Genomic DNA, 20,117 nt, shown 5'->3' on the forward strand with positions numbered 1-20,117 from the left:
TCTTCAAAACTAAAAACTTCACCATATGAAGAGTTTTGTGTATATGCTTTAATACATAGGTTTAATATTAGAGATATATTATGAGGTCATGTCCTCCATACTCCAAGTCTCTGTGAATGAGCTGTTACTATTGAAATACTAATATATTAGAGGGCAGGCGTTAATGTATAAACAAACCTGTGATCTCACTGCTACTGTGGTCACTGATAGAGAAAAATAATCCCACCTTCTGAACAATCAGATCTGAGAAGTGGACATCAGCTGTAAGATGACTATTATTATTATTATTATTATTACCTTTTCAAATTTGATTGTGCAAACTGTTTTTTTACTCGAATGTCACTGCTGTGTGGAGAACAGCTCACTATTAAGGACGTGAGGATGACTAATACACATATAAAATGCACACGCATGCTCGCACGCACACTCGCACGCACCCATGTCAAAGTAACTGCTGTGCTGAGAAAGATCCACTACACAAACCACATGTAAATGTATGCAAATTTGCCTGTATAATTGGCTTACCTTCTAAGAGGCCTGTGAGTGTTGTACCTAATCAAGTAGCTACTGAGTGTATATTAACACTTCAGCTTACTCTCACAATAAGTACTCTTTAGAATTTTTAAATCAAGGTCCAAAGTTTATTAAAGGAACAAGCGTTATTCTTAATGCTTTGCTAAACTAGCAAAACTCAGAGCTTTGATATTTTAGCATTTTACATTTTAATCTTTCCAGAATCATTTTATAAACAAATACAAATCAAACATAAATCTCTATGTGATCCATGTAACTCCTGATCAACAAAGCACATAAAAAGACTCATGCTGACGCTTTCTGCTTTTTGTGTTTTGCAAACCATTCGTCGCTCTTATCAGCAGCCATGGCCTGAGAAAACAAACAAAGCATGTGATTAAAAAGTGCAGACATTAACCACAAATAACCCATGGATCCTCTCTGTAGCTAAATATTTAATAAAAGGACCTAGTACCTGATCGAGCAATTCATTTCCAATGGGGTCGTAGGCAGACAGCTGGCGGAAAGCTTCATCTCCCACAAAGCAGATCTCATGTCCGTCCTACGTGAAATGTAAGCCGTGTGCACACTTAAACATGTGATACGTTTCATATTGATCATATATAGACTTTTCAGTCTGCTATGTTCATTTATCTTATATAGAGTCAGAAGATTTTTTATTTGCTATGTACTGCATTACACTTTACCTTACACGCTAACACTAAAGGGATCTTTGAGACTACAGTACTTCTCTAATTTCGCTGCTTGGTCTGCGGACAAACTGTAATATTTTGTGTATCCTCTCCATGAAATTGGACGCCTAATCCGTCCACAAAGACTCACAGGATCAGCCAGAATGACCACTTCTACAGTCGCCTTCCCCGGAGTGTCCAGGCTGACGAGAGGCGTGAGGATCTTCTGCTTTTCCTTTTTCATCACAGCTTCGATTTCAGGTAACTGGAGAAATGTAACAGATAGATGGCTTAGAATGACAGAATAACACTAACGAGCAATGTTTTACTCTTGAGTTAGGTGGCACATTAGTTTTGTTTAGTAGTTTACTCTAATACATCACCTGCTCTCGTGGGCAAGAAAACGCAATCCTGCCAAAAGCGGTTCCATGATCCACAGGAGCTCGGATATCCTGTAGCTCCAGTTTGCACTGGAAACCAATACAAGCATAAAATCAGGCATTATTGAAGCAACACTTTGGTGCCGTTCAGAAATACCTGTATGTGAAATAACGTTAAAACTGGTCACACATAGACATGAATCTGCTTATCAGTCAATTGCCCAATTACTCTTGAGTCTATGAAACTAGAGGGACTAATTCCTAAACTGTTAATGCCATGTTTTTGTGAAGGAATTACAGCTGAAAGTCAATTCAATCACATACTGACTGCATCATTTCAGATCCCTTATCGTTGTGCAGAAAGGGAAAAAAAGTGCTATGTAATGCCAAATACTTATGTACCAGATCATGACCTGGAATGTTTATACATCTTGTTTATATTTAACCAGAAACCCTGATCACATGACACTTAGACATTAAAGGTCATACTTGTGTCTCATGTCTCTTTGTTATTTTATAAATGAGATAATCGCACAGAGAAAGTGGCCCTTCTTATCCAACCTGACTTTCTGAGAATCCCATCAGTACACTTTTCTTCTCCTCACTTTTTTCCATCACTTTCATCCCCAGCAGCGAGGACCAGTAACGTACAGAACGCTGCAGGTCAGAGACGGCCAGGGTGATTTTCTGAACCGGGTCTTTTTAAGAGAAATGTTAGAGAAATTAGAGAAGTTGCCAAAAGCAAAAAAATCAGTTAAATGGACAAAATGAATCTTGGTTAAATCAAATTCTTAGAAAACACTGAAATGCACTTGCACCGGATGTCTGCAGCATCTTTAAAATAATTCTACTCCTATATTGACATCAACTGTATGGACTGCACAGACCTACACCAAATACACACACTTCTAATATACATCCATCTACTTGTTAACATGCTGCTTACATTCATCAAACTGTTTAAATGCTGTTTTGCACACTTTTTTACTTTTTTGCTCTTTGCACACACTGTCTAACATTTCCGTTGTTTTGCACATACTGTACAATATCTCAGTCTTTTTGCACATACTACACAATATCTCAGTCTTTTTGCACATACTACACAATATCTCATTCGTTTTGCACATACTGTACAACATGTCAGTCGTTTTGCACATACTGTACAATATCTCAGTCTTTTGCTGTTTTTGCACAATCCTACACAGTATCTCAGGGACCGGCTTCTAAGAAACTGTGTTCAATACAGTATTACTGCATGCAATATTGTCCGAGCATACAGTATTTACACTGGTCAGTCGGCGCGGTTTCTGTTTAATGTCTTTTGTGTATTGTCTTTTTTGTACTGTCTCGTAACTTTTCATCTGCACTGTCTTTTGTCCCGCACTGTCTTGTCTGTCTTGTCCTGCACTGTTTGCAGTTTGCACAGTTGCACTTTATGTATCTAGGACTAACTTACTAAGTCCTTAGCCCTGTCTTTGTTTTATGTAGCACCCTGGTCCTTAAGAAACGTTGTCTCATTTCACTGTGTACTGCAACAGCTATATATGCTTGAAACGACAATAAAAACTTCTTGACTTGACTTGAAACAGAGAATACTTTTACATATTCATTTCCTGTTAGTGATCTAAGATCTCAGCGCACATACCACAGTCTGGCTGATCTTTGTCTATCAGGTAGAACGGATATCCACCAGGTGCTTCTGTCAAGTACAGCGCTTCTCCGACCTCAGTAAGAGGCCAGCCTATCTTCTTGGCATTACAGACAGCTTGACTCGACTGTATGGTGAAACCCTGTGCAGACATAACGGATATTATATGGATAGATATCTTAAGCTAAATGGAACTCTATACAGACTACCCTGCTACTTTGTTGTGTTTCGAATATGTACTTACTATATATTCATAACAAAAACTGATAAGAAGAATAACGCTGCGTCATTAACGATTATTCTTACATACAGAGGAAGAGAAATTATAAACGTACCAAAAAGTCATTGCCAAGTTTGTATTGTCCCACTCCATAATTGTATGTCAACTCTGCTACAAAGTGATCATCCTCTGGACCAAAGCCCACCATGGTTTTACTCCACTTTCCATCATAAGGTCTGGAATTGAAAAAAAACAACAACATTTGCATCACTGCATTCACATTTACGACACCCTTTTCCAGATTGACTTCCATTTTTATTTCAATTTATACAACTGAGCATTTGTATTTTTCTATTCTAATTCTATTTTATTTTTTAGGATTTCAGACACCTGACCTCAGTGTGACGTCTCAAACTCAGTTCAGTTCACCCGCTGGTTATAGTGACTAAATAAATCCTACAAACATTCCACAAATCCTTCCTAAGCTATAACATTTTTCATCAGGAGCGACAGACAACAGAAAACATGATCCCTCCACCCCCCGATGCCAGAGACGTAAAAACAGACCTGCTTTTTTATGCAGCTTACAGACCAATGATGCACCGTGTAGATTACAGAATATCAATATTACGCTTTAACTAGTGAGCATGTGCACGTAACAGGAAGTCATTGAGATTCAGACAAAGTGTGTGTTGGGATACTGACTAATAAATGTATATTATATATATATATATATTTTTAAAGCGTTCACTTTCTGTGGTTTATGGGATACAAAGACAGTTTTATTAAATAGGTAACTACTTAAAGTATGCAAATTAATATCAAACAGATCTAATAAATACTTTAAGAAATAATTCAAACTGATTTTAGTGGGATTATGGCTGAGGCCTCTGTGGTGGCCTCAGCCATATTCTATGGTATTCTATTCTACTGCAGAAAGGACGAGACTGGACAAGCTGATCAGGAAGGCCAGCTCACTCCTGGGGATTCCTCTGGACACTGTACAGGAGGTGGGAGAAAGGAGGATGGTAGCAAAACTATCATCATTGCTGGAGAATGACTCTCACCCCCATGTATGAAACGGTTTCATCCCTGAGCAGCTCCTTCAGTGACAGACTGTTACATCCTAAGTGTCTGAGGGAGCGATACAGACGCTCTGTTCTCCCTGCTGCTATTAGACTTTACAACCAAAGCTGCTCCCAGTGAACCAGTCACCATAATTACACACTGGATTACTGTTTAACCGCAATAATAAACAATAACAAAATATTTTTAAACAACATGTGCAATAACAAAAAATTAAAAAAAATATTACCCGTGTGCAATATGTCTGTAACTACTTACTCGTGGTCTCTATTTTCTTCTTTGTATTTATACATTGTGTTTTGTATATACTGTATACTATGTCTTTATATATGTATGTATGTGTATATATATATATATATATATATATATATATATATATATATATATATATATATATATATATGCATGCATTTCTTTGCTTATCTTATCATTTGGTGACCCTGAAGCTGGAAACGAAATGTCAAATTTACTGTGTGTTTGTATTTTTCCTGTTGCAGCGACTTATGGCATTTGGGAGACTCCCTTATTCACGGTGACCTACATTTAATGTCTCTTATACACTTGATCAAATGAGGGGCCCAGCAGTGGCAGCTTGGTGGACCTGGGATTCGAACTCACGACCTTCTGATCAGTAATCCAACACCTTAAACACTGGGCTTCCACGTCCTGATTTCCTGCTGCAGTATATGTTTAGACAACTAAAGTGTTTTTTATTTTAACTCTGTTCATAATGTCCAGTCAAGCAAGGGTTAATAATGTGTAATAAGGTTCAGAGGTTCCTTCCTTCCTTCTTTCCTTATCATTTGCTTTTAATATGGACCTGTCAACCCAGTAAAGTGGGAGAACAGCCAGTTTCTCACCCATTACACGATGCCTTACAGCCTTCTTCAAACTCCTCATGGCGTAAAATCTACACAACAGAATTGAGACATAAGAAATAAACAATTTTACATGATTTATTCTTTAGTAAACATCCAGTAAAGGGCAGATTATTGCACAGTCCAGTATTGCATGTACATTACAGAAGCAGATTTACCTTCATACCAAGAACATCCCTGTAAAACACAGCTGTCTTGCTTCTGTCTCCTACTTTAAACACAAAATGCAGAACTCGTCTGAACGCCATCATTGAAACTGCACTGCTTTGATCTGGGCTCGATTAATCAGCCTGATCTCACATCGGTGTTCCCGACAATCGATTAATTATTAAACAATAATAACGATCGACTTAGTGTTCATACTAAAAGTAGCACAAATACCTAGATTTTATTATTTAACATAACAACGCGTTCAGATTTAAACTAATAATTTATAAAACGTTGTGTAAAACCTGTGGCAATAAAAACAATTGTTTTATTAATACGATAAACGCATTAATAAAAGTGTTTATTAATGTAATGCATTTTTTATTAAAGCAAAGTGTTATTTAAAAAAGTGAAAAATAACAAATAACAAAAATTAAAATTATAATTTGGGAGACACTTTTATATGCGGCTTTATAACGCCCCTGAAAGCTGTGACGTCATCCCAAAACAACAAAGATGGCGGCGCGCATCAGCAGCGTGAGTCGCGAGCTCATGGTCGTTACTGAACGGAGGTCGTCGCTATTGAGGGGCTGTAACGTCGTCCTTGTAAACTCGAGAAGATTTATACGAGGTCTTAGGCGGAGACCTGTAGCGGTCCTTTATCCCGGGGATAAACACGAGACTCTTATTAAACCACCAGAGCAAAACAAGCAGCGTGAACATGACCCCAAGGCTCAGAAGAAGCGTCCTGACAAAACAGATGCACAAAGGCTTAAAGGAAAAGCCACTGACTCAGGAGTGGGGAAGTCTAGTGGAAATCCTCCCAGGGTGGTAGTGAGGAACCAAAGTGTGAGGGAGCAGCTGGACGGCCTGCGGTTCGATAAAGCTCTTCCTGGAGACAAGAGACTTGCGTGAGTGTCTCTCATTCATCCCTGCACTCTTCCTCTATCTACTCTCTCTATTTCTCTCTCTCTTTTATTTCTCTCTCTCTGTTTCTCTCTATTTCGCGCTCTCTCTCTATTTCTCTCTCTTTATTTCTCTCTCTCTCACACACACTCTCTCTCTTACTCTCTATTTTCTCTCTCTCACACACTCTCTCTCTCACACACACACACACACTCTCACACACACACACACATTCTCTCTCTCTCTCTCTCTCTCTCTCTCTCTCTCTCTTACACCTGAGTCCTATTGAGATGATGTGGCGTAACCTTAAAAAGGCGGTTTATGCTCGAAAACCCTCCAGTGTGGCTGAATTACAACAATTCTGCAAAGATGAGTGGACCAAAACCTCCACAACGCTGTAACAGACTCATCACAAGTTATCGCAAGTTCTTGCTGCTAAGGGTTTTTACACTTTTTCACACAGGGCCGTGTAGGTTTGGATTCTGTTTTCCCTTAATAATAAAAACCTTCATTTAAAAACTGCATGTTGTGTTTACTTGTTATCTTTGACTAATATTAAAATTTGTGATTTAATACTGATTAGTGTCCTGAAAACATGTTCAGTTCAAGTGCTACATAGAACACAGAACTGAGGACTTAGTCATTAAAAGTTGTAAAATAAATGCATAAAGTTGTTCTAGCCACATAAAGAGCATCGTGTGCACACAGTGTGAGACAAACACTATAGGACAGACACACAAAATAGCACCAACCAGTGTCCATTGAAATGTCGTGTGCAAAACAGCAATTGAATGAATGTATGTATGTGTGTTTGTTTCTGTAACAGTTCAGTTCTGGGTGTTGAGAACCCAGATGTTTCGATACCTTTTCCAACATGGCAGGAGGGTGAGGGGTGTGTGTTTGTGTGTGAGTGAGGGGGGTGTGTGTGTGTGTGTGTGAGTGAGGGGTGTGTGTGTGTGAGTGAGGGGTGTGTGTGTGTGAGTGAGGGGTGTGTGTGTGTGAGTGAGGGGTGTGTGTGTGTGTGAGTGTGTGTGTGAGTGAGGTGTGTGTCGAGTGAGGGGCCCTTTGTGATGTGTGTGAGTGAGGGGGTTTTGGGGGTTTACCTGTGGTGAGGGGTGTGAGTGAGGGTGACCTTGTGACGTGAGGGAGTATGTGATGTGAGTGACGGGGTCGTGCGTTGTCGTGGAAGAGAGGGGCCCGTGGTTGTGTGTGTGTGTGTGAGTGAGGGGTGTGTGTGTGTGTGAGTGAGGGGTGTGTGTGTGTGTGAGTGAGGGGTGTGTGTGAGGTGAGTGAGGGGTAGGTTGTGTGGGTGAGTGAGGTGGCGCGTCTGTGTGTGTGAGTTAGGGGTGTGCGTGTGTTGAGTGAGGGGTGGTGTGTGGAGTGAGGGAGTTGTGCTGTGTTGAGTGAGGGGTGTGTGTGTGTGAGTGAGGGGTGTGTGTGTGTGAGTGAGGGGTGTGTGTGTGTGTGAGTGAGGGGTGTGTGTGTGTGTGAGTGAGGGGTGTGTGTGTGTGAGTGAGGGGTGTGTGTGTGTGAGTGAGGGGTGTGGTGTGTGTGCAGTGGGGGTGTGGTGTGTGTGAGTGAGGGGGTGTGGTGTGGTGTGGAGGGAGGGGTGTGGGGTGGGTGGGAGTGAGGGGTGTGTGGGTGTGTGAGTGAGGGGTGGTGGGTGTGTGAGGCGGGGTGTGTGTGGGTGAGTGAGGGGTGTGGTGGTGTGTGTGTGGAGTGAGGGGTGTGTGGGGGTGGGGGCGTGGGGGGTGTGGTGTGGGGGAGTGAGGGGGTGTGGTGTGTGGTGTGGGAGGGAGGGGTGTGGGGTGGGGGGTGAGGTGAGGGGTGGGTGCGGGGGTGTGGTGGGGGTGTGTGAGGGAGTGGGTGTGTGTGTGTGTGAGTGAGGGGTGTGTGGTGAGTGAGGGGTGGTGTGTGCGTGTGTGAGTGAGGGGTGGGTGGGTGGTGTGAGTGAGGTGTGTGTGGGAGTGGGGTGTGTGTGTGTGAGTGGAGGGGTGTGGTGGTGTGGTGAGGTGGGGTGGTGTGGTGTGTGAGTGAGGGGGGGTGGTGTGTGTGTGAGTGAGGGGGGGTGTGGGTGTGAGTGAGGGGTGGGGTGTGGTGCGGGGTGTGTGTGGGTGAGGGGGTGGTGGGGTGAGTGGGGGTGTGGTGTGAGGGGGGTGGTGTGTGTGAGTGCGGGGTGGGTGTGGGTGAGGGGGGGTGGGTGTGTGGTGAGATGGGGGTGTGGGGTGTGTGTGTGAGTGAGATGGGGTGTGGGGGTGTGTGTGTGAGTGAGATGGGGTGTGGGGGTGTGTGTGTGAGTGAGATGGGGTGTGGGGTGTGGGGTGCGTGCGGGGTGGTGGGGGGTGTGGGGGTGGTGTGGTGGGGGGGTGGGGGTGGGGGTGTGTGGTGTGAGTGAGGGGGGTGTGTGGTGTGTGTGAGGGAGGGGGTGTGTGGTGTGTGGTGGGAGGGGGTGGGTGTGTGGTGTGGTGTGTGTGAGTGAGGGGGTGTGGGTGGTGTGAGTGAGGGGTGTGTGGTGTGTGGTGGTGAGGGGTGGGGTGGTGTGTGGGGAGTGGGTGGGTGGGGGTGGTGTGGTGAGGGGAGGGGGGTGTGTGAGGGGGTGTGGTGGGTGAGGGGCGGGGTGGTGGGGGGGTGAGGGGTGGGGTGGTGTGTGTGAGTGAGGGGTGGGTGTGGTGAGGGGGGGGTGGGTGTGTGGGTGGGGGGGGGTGGGTGGGGTGAGTGTGTGGTGAGTGAGGGGTGTGGGTGGTGGTGTGTGGTGAGTGGTGTGTGTGAGGGGGGGTGGGGGTGTGGAGTGAGGGTGGGGGTGGTGTGGGTGTGGTGGGGGTGGGGGTGGTGTGTGTGGTGAGGGGTGGGGTGTGGGTGTGGTGGGAGTGGGGGGGTGGTGTGGTGGGGGAGTGAGGGGTGTGGGTGTGTGTGTGGGTGAGGGGGGGGTGTGGTGGGGTGTGGGGAGGGGGTGGTGGGGTGTGCGGGTGTGAGTGAGGGGTGGTGGGTGGGGGGGTGGGTGGAGGGAGGGGGTGGGGGTGGGTGGGGTGTGAGTGAGGGGTGGTGGGGTGTGTGGTGTGGTGAGTGAGGGGTGGGGGTGGGTGGGGGGATGTGGGGGGGAGGGGGGGTGTGAGCGGGTGTGTGGGGAGGGGGGTGTGGGGGTGGTGTGGTGGGTGTGCGGGGGGTGTGTGGGAGTGTGGGGGGTGGGTGAGGGGTGGGGGGTCGGGGGGTGGGTGAGGGAGGGGGGTGTGGGTGTGGGGAGGGAGGGGGGGTGGTTCGGGGTGGGGAGGCAGGGGGGGGGTGTTCTGGGTTGGTGGGGAGTGAGGGGTAGGGTGTGGGTGAGGGGGGGAGGGAGGGGTGGGGTGGGGGTGGGGAGGGAAGGTGAGCGGGGTGGATGTAGTGGGGGGGTGTGAGTGAGGGGGATGGTGGGGTGGGCGGTGCCCATGTGTGTGGAGGGGGGTGTGTGTGGGGGGGGTGAGGGGGGTGGGTGCTGTTGTGGTGTGTGTAAGGGGATGGGGGGTTGTGGGTGTGTGTGGGGTGAGTGAGGAGGGGGGGGTCGGCGGGGGCGTGGGGTGAGGTGAAGGGAGCGCGTGTGTGAGGTGGTTGCCGGTGGGTGGGAGTGAGGGAGGCTCGTGGTGTGAGTGAGGGGTGTGTGTGAGGGAGGTGTGGGTGTGAGTGAGGGGTGTGGGTGAGGGACTGGGGTGTGGGGAGGGAGAGGGAGGTGTGTGTGAGTGAGAGGAGTAGGAGGGGTGCTGGGTGAGAGTGATGGCGTTTGTTGTGTTGAGTGTGGAGTGAGAGGTGTGTGTGAGTGAGAGTGAGGGGTGTGTGTGAGAGTGAGGCGTGTGTGTGAGAGTGAAGCGTGTGTGTGTGAGAGTGAGGGGTGTGTGGGGTGTGTGTGTGTGTGTGTGAGGGGTGTGTGGGGTCATCCACAATGCTGTGTCTACAACGCCGTGAATTGCTACAATTATTTCGGTGAGGACAACGTTGAGTAAAAAGCCACATTACTAGTATGTTAGATGATTCTAGTCATATACATGTGATAAAGTAGCTTGTGTGAAATGGCTTTTCTCTCCTTATAGGAGGAAAACAGCTAAACATTATATTCTAACATTTAAGCAGTTTGCCCGTAGCATTGTAAGTCTTGAATCTAGTACGATATCTTTCATAAAGCCTTTAACAATGGACATTACACAAATGTATATGTTCAGATATCTTAGCTAGTATACATTGTCTTGACCAGCATTTCATTTCCTCTCCTCTTCTCATCTCATCCATTTGATTAAATATTCTTGCCTTCTTCAGAAAGGAGTGACAGGCCGGACTGTTGAGGAAGAACCGGAGAACACGTAAATCTCAGTAGCTGTTATTCCGGCTGTGAAACGGTCTTCTGTTTTTTAGGAAGATGGTGAGCATCGCCCGCTCCAGGGCATTTCGAGAGCAGGAGGGCAAAGTGCTGCTGGAGGGCAAGCGTCTGATCTGCGACGCCATGGCTGCTGGAGCGTCTCCTCAGATGTTGTTCTTCAGCAGAGTAGAGCGCCTCAGAGAGCTTCCACTGGACAAACTGGGCCAGGCATCTTTGGTCAAAGTCAAATTTGAGGAGCTCAGAGTCTGGTCTGATCTGGTCGCTCCACAGGGGATTATCGGTGAGTAGCCACATGATGTTGGACTTGTAGAGTTCTTAGTATCTGGTTGTGGCTTCAACCCTGTGGTTTAAAGTTATTTGGTTTGCTCAGGCCATGTGGATATGAGTTAACTTATTTTATACACAGTGCTGTTGAATTCTCGTGTCTGATTGGATGCTTCATTCACAGCCTAAATATGAAATTTCTCGAGACAGAATCAGTCAGAAGCCCTGAGGATGGCTGATGACATGTAGCTTATCCCCATATAGTACTCGGTTACAGAAGGAACATGATTTCATTATTTAATCACACTTTTTGGTTCCTGTAAATGTTTCTACCTTACGGTGCCTCATGGAGTTTTCGGTCACCTCCAGCTCTGGCTTGCTCAAAAGTGCATGATAAATACCTTTCACGGATTTCTATATTTCTGTAAAGCCGCTTTACTTCGGTGTCGAAATAAAATAGAATTGATTTATTGGAAGGTGTTGATTCACTTTGTCGCAAGCAGCTCGGACAGTAAATTGAAATCAGGGGATTAATTGTGTAATTAACTGTTGTTGCTATGGAAACGGCTCCGATGCATACGCAGGGCAGATACTTCATGTGAGTGAGTGACAGTGACATACGGCTATGTACGGTGACCCATACTCAGGATACGTTCTCTGCATTTAACCCGTCCAAAGTGCGCACACACCCGGAGCAGTGGGCAGCCATTTATGCTGCGGCGCCCGGGGAGCAGTGGGGTTCTGTGCCTTGCTCAAGGGCACCTCAGTCGTGGCCGGTACGAGACTCGAACCCACAACCTCAGGATTACGAGTCAGACTCTCTAACCATTAGGTCACGACCTGCTCCACATAACCATAACGTAAGCTGCCACTGCTGGGCCCCTGAGCAAGGCCCTTAACCCTCATTTGCTCAGGTGTATAAGAGACATTAAACGTAGGTCACCGGGAATATCATTTCTTTAAAGTTTTCATTAGATTTGTTTTGATATTTATTTGCCTACGTTAAATAGTTGTAATAAAACTTTGTATCCCATAAACCACAGAAAGTGAACGCTTTAAAATATACAGTATATATACATTTATTAGTCAGTATCCCAACACACACTTTGTCTGAATCTCAATGACTTCCTGTTACGTGCACGTGCTCACTAGTTAAAGCGTAATATTGATATTCTGTAATCTACACGGTGCATCATTGGTCTGTAAGCTGCATAAAAAAAGCAGGTCTGTTTTTACGTCTCTGGCATCGGGGGGTGGAGGGATCATGTTTTCTGTTGTCTGTCGCTCCTGATGAAAAATGTTATAGCTTAGGAAGGAGTTGTGGAATGACGAGACGTGACATACGGCTATGTACGGTGACCCATACTCAGAATTTGTTCTCTGCATTTAACCCATCCAAAGTGCGCACACACAGCAGTGAACACACACACACACACACCGTGTACACACACCCGGAGCAGTGGGCAGCCATTTATGCTGCGGCGCCCGGGGAGCAGTGGGGGGGTGATTGGGTCGGTGCCTTGCTCAAGGGCACCTCAGTCGTGGTATTGCCGGCCCGAGACTCGAACCCACAACCTTAGGGTTAGGAGTCAAACTCTCCAACCATTAGGCCAGGACTTCCCCACATATAGTCACTATAACCAGCAGGTGAACTGAACTGAGGTCAGGTGTCTACAATCATTAGCTTCAGTAGCTTCCTTGATGCATGGAGTATATTTTAGATTTACAGTAAGTAAGGACAATAAGGACTCCAGATGTTGGCAGCAGCAGAATGATCAAACAAGTTACGTGAATTATGTGAATGTGTTGTCAGTGCTGTGCGACTTTTTTTAATCGAATTGCTTTTGTGAGACTCAGTTCTTCCTAAATTGTGTTTTTTTTTTTTTTTAATCTCCCTCCCACTTTTCTAGCCATATTCTCAAAACCAGATGAATCCCGGCTTACGTTCCCCAAAGATCTTCGTCTCCAGTCCGTCCCGCTGTTCCTGATCTGTGACGAGGTGCGAGAGCCGGGAAACCTGGGCACCATTCTGCGCTGTGCCGCTGCAGCCGGCTGCGATCGCGTCCTCCTCACTCGAGGTAAGGCAGTGTGAGTTTAGTGTCTAAAACGCTTTTACAGCTTGGTCCCGAGCTAACGTTCCGTCCTCTTTCAGGCTGTGTGGACCCATGGGAGCCCAAAGTTCTGCGTGCTGCGATGGGAGCCCATTTCCGTTTACCCATAGTCTCTGGTTTGGACTGGGACACTGTTTTAGAACACTTACCGGAGCCAGTGACTGTCCACGTCGCGGACGAAGGAAGTGGGAACGTGAGGAGACGTGAGACAGAGGTTCAACAGCTGGGTGAGACTTGCAGTAATGCTGTGTCAGAGGGGTACACAGAGTCAGACTGTGATGAATCTGATGAGGAGACGTCTCCTCCACGTGTGGAGCAGAAGGTGTATCATGAGAACTGGGCACAAAGAAACACCGCTCTAGTGATTAGCGGCGAGACACATGGACCGAGCACAGAGGCTCTCCAGCTGGCCGAGGAAACGGACGGACATAAACTCGTCGTTCCTCTGGCTAAAGGAGTCGAGTGTCTGAATTCAGCCATGATGGCTAGCATCCTGTTATTTGAAGGGCGAAGGCAGTTGATGAAATTTGTGCAGAAATCAAGAAGAGGAAAATCTTTTATCCACTGATCAGCACTTCTCTAATGTTAAAGGTTGTCTCTGACATTTCTGTTGTTTTTTGTCATTTATTCTTCATCAGTAAGCACTTAATCCTGAAAAGGGTCACACTGAGTACTGATCCCGGTCCCTAGGAGTGAGGACACAGATACAGTCTGGACAACACACGCATGCTCACATTATCTATCTCTCTCTCCCTTACACACACACACACACACACACACACACACACACACACACACACACACACACACACACACACACACACCTATATGCAGGCTATCTCCAATACACACACACCTACATGCAGGCTCATTTGGATTCTGTCTCAGTTATAAGCCATTTTTGGCGTCTGGTGAATTGAGCCCATTTAAAACTCTCCTTTACTTTCAGTCAGCGCTTTATCCTGGTTTATCCACAGTGGAGCCGGAGACTCTCCCATAAACCCTGGGCATGAGGCATAGAGGGGTCACTGCGCACGCATGCACACACACACAAACACACACAATTTTGCGTCACCAATATACCACCAGGTATGGGGTATAGGAGGAAACACAGAGCGTATAACATTTTAACATTAACTCTATATCATTAGTTAATTAAACATTAATCGATGCTAAACCTCAAAGAGAAGCTGAAAATTCCCGATCCCAAAATCTCTGTGTCGAGGAAAGTTCTTTTCTGGTCATTATAAATGTATTACATCTCTGTGGTGGGAAAAATTCTGTTCCTGATATCGAAGATTGTGTTTAAGACGAGACGAGACGAGACACAAGACCGAGACAGTCAGTTTTAATGGCCAGGGCTCAGCAGAAACACAATGAAGGAAAGACAGAAGCTTTACACTAATAAATGCCTACGTTTAGTATAGAAGCTTGTTAAATGCTATTATGTGCCTTTTATTTATTTTTTGTTTATTAAACTGGACCTTCAGAGAAAAATTACTAAATGTGACAAAGGGGTAAAATTACTTTGTTACTTCAAATATCAGGAAACTATCGGAGAAATAATCAGCTTGATTTCCGGATCAGGAAAAGCCGACCGCATAAAACGGCCATGATAAAAGTTTTCTTTAGAGATATCAGGTTGTCCATGAACGTGTATAATCAGCACCCGTAAGGAGCAAAGTGCAGCCTGAAACGCAGGTCCGGCGTTCCGCAAAAACACCTGAAAGCAGTGGAACTAAAAGCCATGTTTTTGTCATTTTTAATTAAAAAAAAAGTGTTTTATATCCAAGTGTCCTGCAGCTGTAAGGTTTCATCTACATTCTGAGATCTGACATGTACTGCAACAAGAGAAAAGTCTTTTTATGATTTGTTACCATCCAGGCTGTAAATATGCAAGGCACCACAGGAGGGAAGGAAATACTCAGGGGTTCGGGGGTAGAGTCTGTTTTAAAAAAAAAAAAAAAAAAAACGAGTCAGTACAAAGTGAAGCATCTCAGAGTCTCACAGGAGGAAAGGGAGGGAAGTGGAAGTCATGGGGCTGATGGGAGATGTACGTTTGTCCGACATTATATTGGCTCCGGTTTGAGCTTCTCGGCTAGAAAGTCACTGACAAACTGCTCCACCACGGCCGGCGTGATCTCCTCCACGTCTTTGACGTACTTGGCCCTGGCCGACATGTCCAGGATGGTGAGCAGTGGCGCCGCCTCGGGCAGGTTGGTGTAATCACGCAGAGAGTCACTCATGTCGTCCTGTGGGGCACAACAGAAACGATTAGTCACGCCTTGACCGTCAACATGTCTCAATAACGTCACAACATGTCTCAATAACGTCACAACATGCCTCGGTAACGTCACGACATGTCTCAATAACGTCACGACATGTCTCGATAATGTCACGACATACCTCGGTAACTTCACGACATGTCTCAATAACGTCACAACATGTCTCGGTAACGTCACAACATGTCGGTAACATCACAACATGTCTCAATAACGTCACGACATGTCTCGGTAACGTCACGACATGTCTCAATAACGTCACAACATGTCTCGGTAACGTCACAACATGTCGGTAACATCACAACATGTCTCAATAACGTCACGACATGTCTCGGTAACGTCACGACATGTCTCAATAACGTCACAACATGTCTCGGTAACGTCACAACATGTCTCGGTAATGTCACAACATGTCTCAATAACGTCACAACATGTCCCGGTAACGTCACAACACGTCTCAGTAACATCACAAGATCCCCTTTACATCAAAATAATAAATTGTGAAGCGGCACGTTAAGTTGGTACACTAAATTATACGAGTCAGGAAACTATTCTTAAAAACCAGCTTTATATAAATCTCACCGTCTGTAATTCAAAGCTTTTCCCTACAATTTAAGGCTTTTATTCGTCTTATTTTCTATACCTGTTCTCTTTATACCAAAGCTCTGTTGGTTTTTCTATACGGTTTTAATGCATGGACACCTGGAACATCTTCTGATGATCACTAAAGCTGAATGATGCCTCTTCCTTTGAAGCAACTTTTTAGGACTTTGATAAGCAACAATCAAAGGGGTTTTTGTGGCCAGAACTTTAAAAGCATGAAAGGCTCAGCGGTGAGGAGTCACACAGGGCCCAGTGTTATCTCTCATTAGATCCTGCATGGCAGCTAGGAGACGGTTTTGCTTTCTTCTCTCTGCCCCCAGCAGGAGAAAACAGGAGGAGGTAAAAAAACATGACTCCCCTCCGAGAGGGATCTAACGGCCTAGTGAGCAGAAGAAAAAAAAACAAACAGAGATGCAGCACACTGGGTGCAATCTGTGTGTGTGTGTGTGTGTGTGTGTGTGTGTGTGTGTGTGTGTGTGTGTGTGTGTGTGTGTGTGTGAGAGAGAGAGAGAAGGGGGGAGTTTGCATGTGTTTTATACCTTTTTTCTCCAGATCTATTATTTTATTATTAATGACACCAAATATACATCCATACACTCTCTCACTCATCTTCTACCGCTTATCCGAACTTCTCGGGTCACGGGGAGCCTGTGGCATCGGGCATCAAGGCAGCATACACCCTGGACGGAGTGCCAACCCATCGCAGGGCACACACACTCTCTCATTCACTCACACACACACACTACAGACAATTTTACAGAGATGCCAATCAACCTACCATGCATGTCTTTGGACCAGGGGAGGAAACCGGAGTACCCTGAGGAAACCCCCGGGGCACGAGGAGAAAATGCAAACTCCACACACACAAGGTGGAGACGGGAATCGAACCCCATCCCTGGAGGTGTGAGGCGACCGTGCTAACCACTAAGCCACCGTGCCCCCCCCACATCCATACACTATACACCAAAATGATGTGGACATCTGACCACCACGTCCACACACGCTGGTTGAACATCCCAGTCCAGATTTAGTCTCTCCTTTACTGTTATAATAAGCTCCACTCTCTTGGGAATGCTTTCCACTAGATGCTGGATTGTGACTGTGGGGACTTGTGATCATCCAGCCATAAGAGCATTAGTGAGATCAGACACTGATGTTGGTCGAGGAGATCTGGGCTGCAGTGTGATCCAGTTCATCTCAAACGTTCAGTGAGGTTGAAGATCAGGGCTCTGTGCAGGACACTCGGGTTCTTCCAGTCCAAACTCGGCAAATCGTGTCTTCATAGAGCTCACATTGTCATGCTGGAACAGGGTCCAGTGAAGGGAGACGTTATGTATGCTAAACAATCTTGGGAAGAACTACATACGAGTGTGTGTTGATCAGGTGTCCACAAACCTTTGGCCATGTAGTGAACATCACACACAAACCCATATCTTGTACATATTACACCAAACCAATCATCTTTATGCTTATTAACTCACTGCAAATTTTCACTCTGTCAGAAATAGAAAGGTTTGAAAACTCATAGAAAACTCTACACCATCTCTCTCGCACACATTTAATCACTCTTGGACGTGTGGAGATTTCATGACGAAAACGTTATATTTCCAACAACCACTAGGTGGCGGTAAAACAAAAGCCTGATTATATATGTATATGTAAAAAAAAACAGAAGAGAAAAGAAGAAAAGAAGAAAATCTCAGCTTGTTCAATCTACTCTGAAGCTCTGACTTCATTCCAACGAAACCATGAGCTAGTCCACGTAGCAGTAAATGCATTAAACCACACGATCAGATCTCGAGACTCTGAAAAAACTACTTTATCGCTTTGCTACCTAAAAAGGACAAAAATGTGAGCACAGGGACATGACTTTTTTTTCTTTTTCTTTTTTTGCTCACAGATGGACCAGGCACACTTTTGTTTAGACAGCAAGACAAAAGAGCGACCAGCCTCGCTGCTGACCCACAAATTCATTTTCGAACGCTTACAAATCCTTTGACATGTTTGTTAAAATAACAACAGAAAGACCAGTGGAAAACACTAAGGCCGTGCAGTGGTGATGATTACACACTTCCTGCAGACGAAACAGTTATCAGGCAGGACGAAGCCTTGACATTACTCATAATCGCTTCCTTTTCCAGTCCAGTGGAGACTATTGTCCTCTTGGAGGCTGAGACTAAAACACTGGAGCTCGTAGCGCTGGAGTACAAACAAATTCAAAGTCAGAAAATCTTCTACAAACTGATAAAGTCAGAGGAGACAATCTAAAGCTGTGGCTTGGCAGAAGAAGCATGAAATATGTCTTGGGCTTCCCGCCCCCTGATAGGAGGAGATTACATCTCTCAGCCTGCTTGCTTTTCTTCACCGAGCCGTGTGTCTCCTCTCTGCAAGGCCGCTACGCATGTATAAATTGCTTTTCAGAAATGCACAAACACCCACAATGCCATGCTGACTGTCACAGAGATCTGTGGCTGTGTGCTGAACCAGATAAAGTTCTATGCATCTATTTCCTGGACCACAGCAGCCACAAAATACGAAATCTCTGCTTACTATCCTGTACATGAACCCATGGACACCCAGATCGAGGCTGGTTTCAGTATATATACAGTATACACACAGACGGGTGACTGATTAAAGGAAAAACCCAAGAGAAATCTGTTGGACCATCACAAGTCCACATTAGACAGGGTTCTGCAATGCCATCATCAAAACACTAACCGAGGGAATGTCTTCCGGCGCTCATTCCTGTAGTACAGTTCCAGAGCCGGTTGTGCTCCGATTCTGTTTCTCAACACGAGCTCCAACGGTAATCTAACTGATAATTTTATACCAGCAGAATTTGAAGCATTATCGGTCTGCACAGATAGGATCATTTTCTTAAACCAAGATAATGCATGCACAGAAACGTTTCCAACGTGTATGTAAAATTGCAAGCAATATATTTAAGTGGAAATCAATAAGAATCATTTTAGAGGGGAAAAGTGAAAAATAAAAAAAATCTACATTAACCTGGTTACAAAAGTGCCACGTTCCTAATTATCAAAGGTTGTGCACGGTGTTCAGAATCGACCCAATCACATTCAAGCTCATGGTAAATACTTATTAATATTTACCTCCTATCAAATAAAGTGACTCATTAAACACAAAGTACAGCTGTTCCTATAGAAGGGTTACAAAAAAAAGACAATGAATGGAATATACCATGGAACAATTTGAGGACAATCAACAACACATGGAAAACATATGGCACAACAGTGACACTACTATAAACAGAACATCCGCCTTAAATTGATGAGAAATAAAGGAGAAAACTGGTCAGCAGCTGCCAAGAGTCCTACAGCAACATTCAAAGCATTGCAGCAATTTCTGGCAAGTACTGGTTGCTCTCTACATGTGACAACAATCTCCTGAATTCTTCGTATGCCTCTGCTACAGGGGCGCGTGGCAATACCAAAGCTTTTTTTTTTTTTAACCAAAAAAAAAAACCCCACCAAAACCTGGGTAAAGTTTGCAAACAAAAAATCTTCTAAAACCAAGTGGAATCGTGTGTAATGTGTCTGAGGATTCGGGAATATATTCAAAACCCTTCATAAAGTGAAACCAATTCTAGAAATGTCTGTAAATTTCTTAAAAAGAAAACAACAACAACCCTGAAATATCACATGTACGTAAGTATTTTTACTCGGTCATAAAGCTTTAGTCAAAGCACTAAGATTAATTTCATTTTAAACTTTTTATTCAGTTTATTCTATATATTTAGATTGCTATCTTTGAGGGAATGAGGGAAGTCCATTGTTAAAAGCACTATACAAATAACATTAAAATGAAATTGAATACCCACACATACGAACATGTATACATACACACCACTAATCCTGACGTTCCCTATATTCCCAGCTGGTCTGGTCACTGCAGGTTACACCGTCCGGACTCACATGTTCACTGTCTTTCAAGTACTAACAACTGGCTTACTGGCTACATATAAATAGCCCTGGTGTGTGTACAGTGATCTACAGTGTGTGTATGTCCTTATGTACATATACAG

General features: G+C 44.9%; 3 protein-coding genes across 3 annotated transcripts in view; 1 reads left to right on the forward strand and 2 right to left on the reverse strand.

Moving 5' to 3' along the window:
• Window positions 1–619: 619 nt before the first annotated feature.
• Window positions 620–5,737, reverse strand: glod4 (glyoxalase domain containing 4). Its single transcript, XM_027136464.2, has 9 exons — window positions 5,576–5,737; window positions 5,400–5,449; window positions 3,569–3,689; window positions 3,231–3,375; window positions 2,147–2,283; window positions 1,589–1,675; window positions 1,357–1,470; window positions 989–1,075; window positions 620–885 (listed from the first exon to the last, which is right to left on the reverse strand). Exons 1-9 carry the CDS (start codon window positions 5,666–5,668, stop codon window positions 820–822), a joined length of 900 nt encoding a protein of 299 aa, XP_026992265.2. The 5' UTR covers window positions 5,669–5,737; the 3' UTR covers window positions 620–819.
• A 321-nt stretch (window positions 5,738–6,058) lies between these two features.
• On the forward strand, window positions 6,059–13,791 carry mrm3a (mitochondrial rRNA methyltransferase 3a). The gene is made up of 4 exons (XM_027136834.2): window positions 6,059–6,475; window positions 10,848–11,092; window positions 12,987–13,154; window positions 13,229–13,791. Exons 1-4 carry the CDS (start codon window positions 6,081–6,083, stop codon window positions 13,753–13,755), a joined length of 1,335 nt encoding a protein of 444 aa, XP_026992635.2. The 5' UTR covers window positions 6,059–6,080; the 3' UTR covers window positions 13,756–13,791.
• A 729-nt stretch (window positions 13,792–14,520) lies between these two features.
• nxn (nucleoredoxin) overlaps window positions 14,521–20,117 on the reverse strand; it is a 66,492-nt gene continuing 60,895 nt past the window's right edge. The window contains exon 8 of the mRNA XM_027136845.2: window positions 14,521–15,439. Coding sequence (XP_026992646.1) covers window positions 15,257–15,439 — 183 coding nt within the window. The 3' untranslated portion in view covers window positions 14,521–15,256. The remainder of the gene's footprint in view (window positions 15,440–20,117) is intronic.

This window comes from Tachysurus fulvidraco, chromosome 11 (genome assembly GCF_022655615.1).
Source record: "Tachysurus fulvidraco isolate hzauxx_2018 chromosome 11, HZAU_PFXX_2.0, whole genome shotgun sequence".
In the NCBI taxonomy this organism is placed as follows: Eukaryota; Metazoa; Chordata; class Actinopteri; order Siluriformes; family Bagridae; genus Tachysurus; species Tachysurus fulvidraco.